At 39.7% G+C, this 12,711-nt stretch overlaps 1 protein-coding gene across 1 annotated transcript; it reads right to left on the minus strand.

The window, feature by feature from the left end:
• Positions 1–4: 4 nt before the first annotated feature.
• pnp5a (purine nucleoside phosphorylase 5a) lies at positions 5–3,421 on the minus strand. Its single transcript, XM_061030824.1, has 6 exons — positions 3,161–3,421; positions 2,051–2,220; positions 1,856–1,959; positions 1,562–1,737; positions 1,239–1,429; positions 5–688 (listed from the first exon to the last, which is right to left on the minus strand). The coding sequence occupies exons 1-6, from the start codon at positions 3,181–3,183 to the stop codon at positions 471–473; spliced, it is 882 nt and encodes a 293-aa protein (XP_060886807.1). The 5' UTR covers positions 3,184–3,421; the 3' UTR covers positions 5–470.
• Between the last annotated feature and the right edge of the window lie 9,290 nt (positions 3,422–12,711).

Here is a 12,711-nt window from a genome sequence, read left to right on the forward strand (position 1 = left end):
CACATTTGATATGATAATAAATAGCATCTTTAGTAACAACATTCATATTTAAAAAAACAAGCACCGTACAATACCTTAATGTACACGTTTCAACATCACAATATTTCGATTTTTTTTACAGCAGATTTGTGCTCATTGTTAAGTTAAATTGCAGACATTTACACAAACTGATCACATGTTTTAAGTTAGAACAAATACGTTTCATTTCAAATGATACAAATAGAAAACTGACGAGCCGCTCGGGATGGGAATGTAAGATGTCACATTAAGGCACGGTGGAAAGAAAACAGTTTGTGTGTGTTCTGTATTATAGAATACCACAAAAGTCCAATCCTCAACTTAATACTTAAGTAGCTTTTCTTTGACACAATCGCACTAAGTGTGAACCATAACCACTTTAAGTCTCCTACATTCTTACTACATTGCTAAAAATTCTAGCCTCTTACTAGCACTACAGAACATGGCGTCTCTTAGACAAAGTTGTTGTTGTGCTCAATCCTGGTCACCATGGTGGATACAAGCAGCTCCAGCTGCTCCGCTCTCTGCTTCCCCGTCTGAAGGACCTCCTCGTGGTTGGCCTTCTCTTGGCTGTCGTAGTCCATCACCGCCTGGTTGGTGATCAACGAGAGGGCGAAGACGCGCATGCCGCAGTGACGGGCGACGATCACCTCAGGGGCTGTGCTCATTCCTAGTGAGTAGAAGAGCGATTGAAATAAAACTTAAAAAAAGATGCAAGGATAAGTAAGAAAGCCATACATATTAAAGGTTTATTTCGCTAATAAGGATAACAAGAAGTTGCTAATCGTTGCTAGCTAAAATAAACTTCCAGTAGGCCTACCTAGTGAGAGAAGGCCCACATTGAACTAAAATGTTACAAAAGACATCATGGACATAATTATTCTTTTTTTTTTATCACTGTTGTAGCTGCAGAAGAAGATCAAAGCATTTTGCTAACGACTGCTAGCCTATAGGCTTATTTAAAATTATTATTTTTAAAAACTGCATATTTCTAGGGAAAGGAAGGGCACATAAATATAAATAAATATGAATAATTATTACTTTATTTATATAGCACCTTTAAAGAGAAATGGATGCCAAAATAAATATCAAAGAACGTTTTCCAGTGGAACAACAGTAGAGCTAATGTTGCCGTTGAGTGCTAGCTAGATTAATACAGACTTGTACTTTAACTATGATATATTGTATTGGTGACTTCAAATCTTTTTTTGGCTACTCACCAACAGCATCAGCGCCCAGTTTGTGAAGCATACGGGACTCAGCGATGGTCTCAAATGAGGGTCCACCCAGCACGCAGTACACGCCCTCCTTCAGGAAGTCTCCATAGCCGAGCTCCTGTCCCACGTCCATGGCTAGCTGCTGGAGATCTCTGTCATAGGCGTCGGACATGCAGGGGAAGCGCACACCAAACCTAAGGGAGGAAGAAGAACAGGTGGAAGGTTTAGTGGGGAAAAGGTAAAAGGAAATGTTGCTGAATGTCTGCAGACCACTTTTGCAGTTGTAGGTCTAGTGCGTAAAAGAGAACAGGATTGCGTAACGCTACCTTTCATCATTCGGTCCAGACAATGGATTGTTGCCAGCGAATCCTGGCATGTTGAGGTGGTCCTTGATGATCATGACATCTCCAACTTTAAAGTCCTGATTGAGGCCTCCGGCAGCGTTGGTTAGCATCACTGTTTCCACGCCGAGCAGCTTGAAGATGCGTATGGGCAGCGTAATCTGGAGAGGAACACGTATGTTGTATTAGAAGGAACTCTGGGCGACGGGATCTTTTACTAGCATGACGAGATTGAATACAAGTATTTGAATGTTCTCCGAGATGTTGCACCACACTCACCTTCTGGATCGTGTAGCCCTCGTACAAGTGGAAGCGCCCTTGCATGCAAACGCATGGCCGCCCCTTCAAGGTGCCGAACACCAGCCGACCAGCATGTCCGTGCACTGCAGGTTAAAATACATCCACTCAGTGAATATGAACAGGAAACGGAAAAGAAAACAAAAAGTGGGCCACTTTAGTTGGATTTAAACTCACCGGTGCTTTGAGGAAAGTTGGGGATGTCTTTGTAGTTGAAGGCCACCTGGTCCTTCAACATGTCAGCCAGCCCTCCGAGCCCTGAGCCGCACACGATGCCCACTGTGGGTCGGACGTCTGTCTGGGCCAGCAGCCAATCGGCAGTGGCCTTGCAGTCCTCATAGCTGTAGCTGCATGACATGAAAAGCAGAGTCAAAGGTTAGGACGAACTTTAGGTTGTAAGGGATACACGCACGGGTCACGGCAATAATTCAGGTCAGCTGAGTCTGATTTGTCTTTAAAGGCTGGGGGAGAGCTTTGTGTGAAGCCAAGTGAGCAAGAAAAGAATGAAAACTGAACCCAGAAAGATCATAATACAAGTTTGTTTTTGTGCACTTTTTTGCTTATTCTGTCCAATAGATGTCATCAAACTGTCAGAGTTGTGCTTTTTCTAGAGGAGTTTTCTATCCCTTTTTTCCACCTTACACGTTCAGTAACATGTGATGTGCTAATCACATTACAGGGCAAGAGCTATTTTCTGGGCGGCAAGCCTAATCTGAGAACTGATACTAATAAGGAGTCAATGCAGTATCATTCCCCTCGTGCATGGTGACACACACGCTGTTTAAAGGTTTGCTAAAGTGAAATTAAACATTTATTATTACATTGTAATAAGTGAAACGCCTGTAACAAGCTGCTGCTTTCACTGACACCCAAACGTGGATCAACCTATGTTGTTTTATGTTCTTAAAGACCGTCTTATTTAAGTTAAGTTAAATTTAAGTGCTGTTTCTGTTATTTGAACCATAAAGTCACAGAAAGCCATTAAAAGAATATGGATATTCATTATGGTGTCATCAGCAAAAAGCAGCTTTTAAAGTGCCAAAGACATACTCCCCCCCCCCCCCCCCCCCCCCCCCCCCACCCCCCGCGTGGACCCCCTCTGGAAACTTTTGTTACTTAACATCCGCTGCCCAAAGCGCATGAGCACAATTTTTTTGGGCCCCCTGCCAAACATTCCTGTTTTATTCTCTACCCCTCGCCCTCGACCTGCCCATGAATGGACCATGTGTCCGGCAGCATGGAGAAAGTGAAAGCTGAAAAGAACACACTGTCCAGAAGTGTACTCACCCTTTGTTTGTCTCTGGAAACATCTCGGAAGATTAAAAAAAAAGTGTCTGATGTTGGGGGGGAAAGAGCGAATGTGTGAATACACACTTTGCAGGCGCAGAAAATCTAATTCCAAGGCAGGGAAATGTTGAATCAGAGTCCAGCTGTTGAACGAGTAAAGTATGGTATAGAAGCCTGTTTAGAAAAAAGTATTTTCTTGAGTTCTTCTGGTTTGGGGTCCTGATAAAGTCTTCAGTTCTTCTCAGTTGTGTCTGAAGAAATGGCAGTTGCCGGCTCTATTATAGACCCAGAGCCCCCTCCCATCCAACACCACACCTCCTCTGCTCAAAAATGACGCATGTGGTTACACAATCCTCATTGGCTGTTGGGACACACCTTCACAATAGGGAACCCAAATTAAACCCAAACTACTTTCTGATCCACAGCCCCCCCCCCCCCCCCCCCCCCACCACATCCCGTTCATCGCCCTCCCCTCTTGCCTGCAGTGACTTATTAGCCACTTTTAAAAGGCCATCACATCAATGTCAACAGGAAGTGACATCCTTTCAGCTCTCAGCTTTTATTGATCAAGACTTAGGTTATTGTCCCGCACGCAGAACAAGATATGATGTGCTTTTAACCTTGACTCAGGTTGTTGGGAAACATTTTGTTTTGATTATCACGTGTCTGACCCGTCCTTCTGTTAGTGTTTTCATTGACGGGGGACGGAAACACACACGTCATCACACACATTGACTGACAAAAATCCATCTCTATGCCAGTTCCAAAGAACCGGAGTATAGTGATTGAGCACAATGCTGTGTACTTTGTTTGCCTTCAATGTGACCAAATTCTACTGAAATTTGCAATTTAAGATTAAACAATGAATTGGTATACAATAATCCGTATATAAAATAACCTAAATGCATCAAAATTAGTCTTGTCAAATGGTTAAAATTTTTTATTGTGATTAATCATACGTTTTCAATAGCTAATCGTAATTAATCACATGTTTAAAATTCCTTTATTTCGCATTAATAAATTAAAATGATCAGGCTTTTATTTTGAATTTATCTTCTGTCTAAGCTGAGAGGACTTGCTTGTGTTTGAATTCAACCTGCTTTTATTTTGAAATAAAGTAAGGACCTTCTAGTAGATGGAAGGTTACAGCATTAACTTATCCGGAACAAAGGTAACGTTTATTTTTTATATATATTATACATTTTTGGGCTTTTTATGCCTTCATTGGAGGGACGGGACAGCGGATAGAGTCAGGAACTGGGGCGAGAGAGAGAGTGGCAAACAACAGGCAGGAAAGTAGCCACAGTTCGGATTTGAACCCGGGCCGCCTGCCTCGAGGACCAACGCCTCTGCAAGAGCAAACCACCAGGCAAAAAAATAACTCTTTAGGGATCAAAAACGAAATGAAAACAGTGAAAATGTACTGTAAAAAAGTGATATGTTTGATGTCATTAGGTGGATATTACCGTAAACTCGTCGTCTGAGCGGTCTGAGAGTTTTTTTTAAAGTGAAATGAGACATTCAAAGATGCAGCAATGTGGTTCTTTTCAAACTGTGACTACAGCAAAACATCCCGAAGTGTAATCCACAGTGCACCTCTATGGACAGAATGGCATGTGATATATCACAATTAAAATAAAAGAGTGCATTCATTTCAGATGTTGATTAATCCAGATTGACTATATAATGCTGGTACAGCCCTAATCATAAAAAATACATCCTATCAATGGACTTTGTAGTACTCCACAACAGGATACCACAGTTCAGCCTGAAAGATATTGAACCTTTTCCTGCTGCTAAAAGCAATTTATACACATCAATTCAGAATAATATTCAGATTTCTTTAGGGGGATCTTAGTACAAATTTTCATGAATTCATTCCTCTTGGTAACTTTGTGAGTGTACCATTTCAAACTGTCTACCCGCTAAGATGAATTCTTCTTTTGGGTGTGAACAGCATGTGAAGCTGTCACCATATATGGCTCAGACATCTCATAACAGCAGATCTATATTAGGTTTGTTTTGCCTTTTAGAGATGTACCCAAATGGAGAGGAATATGTGGTCTTGTAAGAGCCCAAAGTGTGCCCAAATATGGGAGACGGCGGCTCACTTTCGGGCCCTTACAGGGCTGTACCTTCCAACAGAATATTAGCAACTATACTTTGTCAGCAATTTGTGTTCTGTTGCTGTTTTCTGACCTCGTCTGGATAAATTCTTAAATGATCCACCCTCTGTTTCGCTATTTCATCATTGAACTTCTACAGCAGAAACAACCCCAACCTAACAGTTTCATTTTAACATCTATTTCCTAAACAACAGGAAATTATTTCTTTACCACAGTAACTGAGAATTATATACATAAAAGTGTGATCTGCGATATTTGTCACAAGTCAAAGGAAACAGCTTTATAACGGTCATTTGCAAATTGACAAACCCGCATTAATAGTATTTTTTTCTTTGAGTATTTATAACACCTTATTCCCAACTTCACAGCTGTGAGAAGCTTCCTGATGCTTCCTGTAGTTTTTGCTATTGTTGCCGGTAAGAGCTCACTGAAACACCTCGGTTGGAGCATTTATGCGTTGTAAAGTAGACAGATTACAACCCGTAATGAAGTAACAGTACATTCCTTTGATCAGCTCAGGTTCTTTATTGTACTCACGGGTTGTGTTGAAATTGTACACACACACACACACACACAACACATGCAATCACGAGGAAGATCAGTCACCTGGACTAAATGTCCTGTAATCGATGTTCCTGAAATAATGTGAAAGGATCGGTTTGTTCGACGACGTTGATGCATGCACATTAAAGGGAGCAACTCAAGGTTGAAACAGCAGAAAACACACATTAGGACACTTTAGAGCAACAGGGAAGTCAAGGGGATTGAAAGCAGTAAAGTAGCTGAACAGTTCCTGTAATTGATTATCCACCAGTTGCGGAAAACAAATCCCGGATCTTTTACTTACAGATATTAGGTACTGTGGTGAGAAAAAACTCCGGTGCAAGTAAAACTGTACTTAGTCAGCCTGACAGGCCTTTTTATTCTTGTGATTTTTATGATAACTGCACTAACAAATAACCAGAATTACAATTTGTATGATAATCGTTTTGTGTGTATTTGGTCAAATATGTACACAATGTCACCATATTATAAAAAAAATGAATCTAGTCGACCTCTGTTAAATCCGTTTTAGAGGACTTAACTACAATGGCAGACTTGACAGGAAAGGAGCCACAGGTCCGATTTTGTTGAATTCAATCTTGAGCCCACCTGCTCTATGCGTGATATAGCCTCTTAGAGCAGCAGACACTTTTTGGAGCTTCCCTTTGCAGCCAGCAGTTTGCAATATTGGGCTCCGTGCCAACCCTTCCTACTCTAGGCTTTGCCATTTCTAAGATTCAAAAGTTGAAAGATGACATCTTACCACACTTTTATGCATTATGTCTGTTTAATGACATCAATTCATTAAAGCTTATTCAGGGTCATGTGACCGCCGATGTCAGCCAGGGTTATATTGGGGTTGATGTGTTTCGCTTCTCGTTTGCTCTCCTTCCAACTTGTTTTCACTTGTAGACAATACTAAATACCAATGCCTACAGATTCTGCATTTACAATAGAGATCATCTGGACTGTAACTTGGACTTGAACTAAAGCAAGCATTGCAAACAGGTTGCCAATAATCAGGAGATCCCCCCCATTGGGGGAAACATGGGTGACAAGACAACTCAACAACAACAACACTTTTTGGTGAGTACAGAAGAAAATATACTGTTCTGTAATAGAAACCCATGTATGACCTGTTCCAGTGAAAGTGAGCTACTTTGAAACCACATCGATATGTATATAAGAGTGCGGTGTCTCGAGGTTACATTTGTTGTGAACTGGTGCCATACAGAAGATTGATTGATGCTCCAAGGAAAGGAAAGGGAACAACCCAAAAGTCAGTTGATTACCAGATTACCAAACCACGACCAGTCATTGAGTCAATTAAGAAAACATTATTCTGAAGAACAAGGATGTAAGGTTGTGCAATAGTGATGTGTTACAATGACAGACCATTACGTGTTGAGCGTGAGTTTGTACTGTTCCTCAGACAAGGTATTGAGAGAGTAGGTGAGGTCACCAGGAGGGTACACGCGACCGATCAAGTCATCAGGACGCCATGACTTCCAAAACAAACTGTGATACTGAAAATGTCGGTTCCAAGGTTCAAAGAGACTATTCATTTATTTGTTTTTGAACAGGAACACATGCAATGAGCATGGCTTCATATGTCAACACACAGTAGATGACACAGGTTTCTAGTCGCGGCTAATTTGCAACCCCTTTCCCTTTCCGGACAGAAGCATTTATTTGTAATGTGTTTCACAGGCGTGTTCCTCTTACTTAGAAACATGACTGACAAAATGTAGTTCTGCGTTTTGGTGCTCTACAGTTTCAACCGTAACCCTTTTACTGATTTCACTTTTTTCGGTTTGTTTACCAGCTGACAGATTGTCCGTGGAGCGTGGTTGTCTACAAAACTATGTTGTGTTTCTTTGGAATGAGGCAATAGTGCCATGTGACTGATTTCTGATCCACCTATACATTTTCAACTTCACTGCTCATATTTCAGTGTGTCTACATACAGTACATACATATTTAATATTATCACCATTTGTTGGGAGCCTTTTTGTGCATTCCATGACATTTGAGCATTATGTCAAGAATATGATTTTTTTTATTCTTACCACTCGAAGTCAAAGAGCTGATGCTTCTTACAGCAGTACCTTAAAAAGGACGGTCAATTGGTAGAGGGGTGAGCAGCTGAAACCACTGACCAGAGATTTGACAACAAGGGAATTCTAGAAGCCCAGAGGGAGATCTAAGTCAGATCATTTGGTAAAATAAACATTGAGTGAAGCATTTTTTTGTCTTTGAGCCAGTACATTTTGTTTATATGGTGCTTACCAGTGCATTGGTCCCATTCAATGACTTCACAAAATCATTGGTTGGCTCCATTGAGGAGGGATCCCCAATGGTTACAGAAGATACCTTTTAGCAAAGCCAGACCGTGTTAAACAAGCTCAAAATTGAAAGACATTGTTACCATGGAAACTCTTCATTCCTTACAGTTGGGTGCCCTGTAATGTACCTCCAGTAATCCCCCCCTGATCCTTCAGGGGGAATCAAACCGCAGTCCTACCCCGTGTTAATCATGTACTATAGAAAAACCCCTTGTACAGTAACTCTGTAATTCAGTTGTGTCCTTTACTGTCTCTACTGTGTACCTTTCAGCCGAGTTCACCCAGAAAGACTGAGAGCATATTGACACAAACTTGCATAAGAAGAAAAACACATGTTGGTGACAAACTGGTTATTGTAAATATTGCACAACTCACAGACCTCTTTTTTTTTGGGTTATGTTAACACAAAAATTATATAACATGTATTTTTTAAAGGTTTATTCTTAAGAGGTTTAAGACATCTAGTAAAGGGCTACCTTATTATGCAAGTTCCCATAAGCCAGTTATTGACCTTTGTCTTGGTTTACTTATGTAGGAACACGCAGGTGAAAACAGACCCAAGACCACTACCGGTTTGTCAAAGTCTAACACCAGCCAAAACATGGAGGCACCACAACACACAGCCTTTGACCTCAATGGTTGTTTGGCATTGACTCCTAAGAGGACTGTTGTCAGCCTTGTTGTGTATTATGATCTCCCATTGAGTCAACAACCTCAGTGTTTGGGTTCCAGCAGTATCGCTTGTACCTTAGTCGTCAACTGTGTCTGATAACGTGTTTGGAGTAACCTGTTGACCTCTCCGCCCCTCCCCTCAGTTAAAGCCTACACGCCTTTGGCTCAGCCAATGAGTGCAGGCCATCTGACTGCAGCACAATGGTTCACAGTAACTTGCTTACCAGTTTTGGAAGTTTTTAAAGCCAAATGAAATGTCAATAAAAATGTTCCAGTTGATTCTTCAAATAGAGAAAGTATTGGGAACAGAGCAGTCATGTTGGTGCTGTAAGTTGGCCTTGGATGTTTGGTAATAAACCAAACTCTGTAATGTAGTTGAAACCATTATTTGCTGCATAATTACATGCCTAATTTAGGCAATTTGGAATAATTTGGAAGCAGAAAGGAGCTTGATAACACGGATAAATTCCCACAGAAATTGGTCTTTTCCCAGTCCATCAGCCTTTTTTTCGCATGTCAGATATAGTACATGATGTATACAGACATTGGTCAAGCATGGCAGAATAGAGAAGTCACACTTCTCAATATGCATTCCTCAACGATCATCTGCCGTGCTTGATGTCGTTTGCAAAGCTGCCAGAGCTCACACGAGCTGAGCTTTCTCACTCGGCGAAGTTCTGACCTGATCTCATGGGGTTTTTGAAAAAAGGACGCTCAATGATCCCAACTTTTTGGCTACCTTAAAAGTAATTTCAAAGATCCTAAAAAGTGTGGTTTCTTTCTCACTCTGTCGGTAGCAAGTCCTTTTCTTGGCTCAGCGGGTTATTCTCAATTTTTGCTCTAAAAGTGGTGATTTTTAGCTGTTTGAAGTAGAAAAGTAAACATGACCAGTCGCCTGCTTAACCCACTTAACAAGATCTTTTGATTATTTTGTTGCTGGCCAAATTAAAACACATTTTTTCAGACTTTTTGTCTGAGTCTCCTCCTTTGTTACGACAAAGAAGAAAAAGAAGCCATCTTGTAACAATAGCTAAACTTACAGTCTAAGGGATCCAAAATATTCAGCCAAAGTAGGTTGAATGATTGATGACCCTCTTAAAATGCAGTCGTACAGGGATAAATACGATCAGTTGTCCGGTCAAAGTAACAGAATGTATGTAATAGATTACCATTTTGTACGGCTTATCTTTTTAGGTCTGTGTGCCAAGATCTGGTCCAATTGTGTTGATTCTGTCCTGATCAGTAATGTAGGTTAGAGAGGGAGCAAGAGCTAACAGGCATCATCCTGATTTGGATAGCCCACATTTTGACTTCGGTTGCAGTGTGTGTCGTTTATGGTTCACCAGTTAATAATTTAAAAGCAAAGTGATGTGAATATATTTAAATCAGTCAGTGTTTTTATGTGCATTTTATGATACCATTTTTCATTGATGTTTCATGTTTTTATGTCTTGATATGTCCATCTATGGCCATATCGTTATGTCCTGAAAAACACTTTTCCGACCATTTGACCTGACCCGATCCTACAAACTCAATATGTCAGAAACACTTAAATCTCTTCAGTATTGGCACTATTTGGATTTAAGGATCACCTGTTTAGATTTTGGTGGTCAGGGTCACTGTGACTTCACATGTGGACCTTTTTGTTCCAAATGTCTTTCCAACACCTGTAGCGAATCTTATTGCATCTGTTTCAAATTTTTATTTCATTTTAAAGCCATCATAGAGAACAATGCCATGTGCAAACGATTGATGAAGAGAGAGAGAGAGAGAGAGAGAGAGAGAGAGAGCTAGAGAGAGAGATCCTCTGGTATTATATCCCTTCTGTAAATGATTGTTTTTTACCTTGACTCTTGACTGGAGGTCTACTTAAGCCTTTGTTTTGTTTCTTTGCAATACACCAAACATCAGAATCCAAATGAATCACTGTCTCTCATCAAGTCCACAGTTATATCCTCATGCAGACAAGGCAAAATTATTTTACTTTTATTTGTTTTTGCTTACTTTGAATTCGATATGTCCCACCAAGATTCACAACTGTTATTATAAGAAGATTAAAGATTATTAGATGACACCAGATCATTTACTGTGAACATTTTAGTTTGAGCTGAGAAATGTGTTTTTTTGTTTTTAAATATCATTTTGTGCATTGATACCTTATAGAGAAATAAGGTTTAAGATAAACGACAGTTCTATAAACATACACGACTCAAACACTGAAAGACAAGACCTTGCTTTGCATCCTTGAAAATGTGTCTCTCTAAGCTATAAAACGGAAATATGACTGTCTAAAAACCCCATTAACCTTATCGACATGCAGCAATGTTCAGTATCTCCTAGTGCTGCTCCTGCAGTTAAAAAGATGTTACATAAAACCAAAGCTTTACTGTGAATCATCGCTAGGTTATGACAGTGCTTGTGAAAAATACCATCAATGTGTGACAATCATTGTCAGGAGGACACATTCCTCTACCCTCCTGATGTTACATGAACAGCGACTATCAAAGGTACAAATAACTTGCTCTCTAGTTGGCCTCATAACTGCTGTCTAGGTTTTTATGACAGGAGGAAAAAATCTGTTAAACACACCAAGTAATGTCTTCAAAAGGGGATTTTTTTGGCCAATTTCCTTGATTGGCATCTGCAAAAATTTCGAGGATGTTTATCTTTACATGCCAATGATAAATATGTGACAAAATGAATTTGAATACAAAAATAAACATAAATAAATTCTATGCCAGTTACAGTGAAAAACTTTATTTAAAGTTTGAAAGTAATTTTGAGATTTTGTAAGATTACAAATGCAGCCTTTTTTTTAAACAACAAAAAATAAATACTAAATAAATATTTTCACAATTCAATAATAATGTAACTTGGTGGGAAAAAAATAGGAATACAGAAAAAAAATCTACAAACATCTTTTGTAGTGGTTAATAAAACTTCACCTAATGTAGTGTCGTTTTTAGATGCCCTTTACATGGATATTTATAAAAGTTACATAACCTTTAGACGGCTTATCTCAATAATGATAAGACTGGGAAAACAACCTTGTGAACAACGGCTGGATAAAGTCAAAGGTTGGGTTTTAAATTTGGCAGTGACACTGGCATGGAGGGTCAAATAATGCTCAGAAATTGGACGAAATTGGGGTAATTCCCCCCCCCCCCCCGGTCTCAGGGAGCGTTGAGATCCTTGTGAATAGGTAGTCCATTTTTGGAAGAATTGTCATTTTAATGGTTGCTATTCTGCCTAGGATGGATAGTGAGAGGTTCATCCAGCGGTAGAGATTGTCATTTATTGTTTTCAGTAGTGGACTGAAAATAAGTCTGATCAACTGACAGACTGAGGGACAACTTAATACCTAAATATAGAATTTTTGTAAGTTAAAGGTAGTCTTTCTAGTATTTTAAATTTGGAAATATATTATTGTAAATTGTTAAAACTTTTCCAATTTTTAGATGACTAATTTGAGCATACTTATAGAAAACTATGTCATCGGCATAGAGCTTTACTCTACTGGTACCTGAGTATAATACAGTGTCTCATCTATTTATATAGAAGTGAACTGAGGAGGACCTATAATAGCTCCCTGGTGAACTCCATAGGATGTTGTAAGTAACTCAGTTCTGTAAACAATTTTGGTGTTTATACATTTTTTTAGACTGTCTTTGTTAAGATAGAAAGCCAGATGTTTTCACAAAAAACTTCATCCTCTTGATTTATTTTAGTCAAAATGAATTAGCATGGCATAAAGTGCTTTGGATTATCTGCCACAAGTTTCAAAACTGTGACCATTTTAACCTGGTTTATCTTTAATGCGAGTCTCAGTAAGAACAGCTGGTTGGAGGCTAACGTGGGATCCTGT

The sequence above is a fragment of the Labrus mixtus genome, chromosome 23 (assembly GCF_963584025.1).
Source record: "Labrus mixtus chromosome 23, fLabMix1.1, whole genome shotgun sequence".
NCBI lineage: Eukaryota > Metazoa > Chordata > Actinopteri > Labriformes > Labridae > Labrus > Labrus mixtus.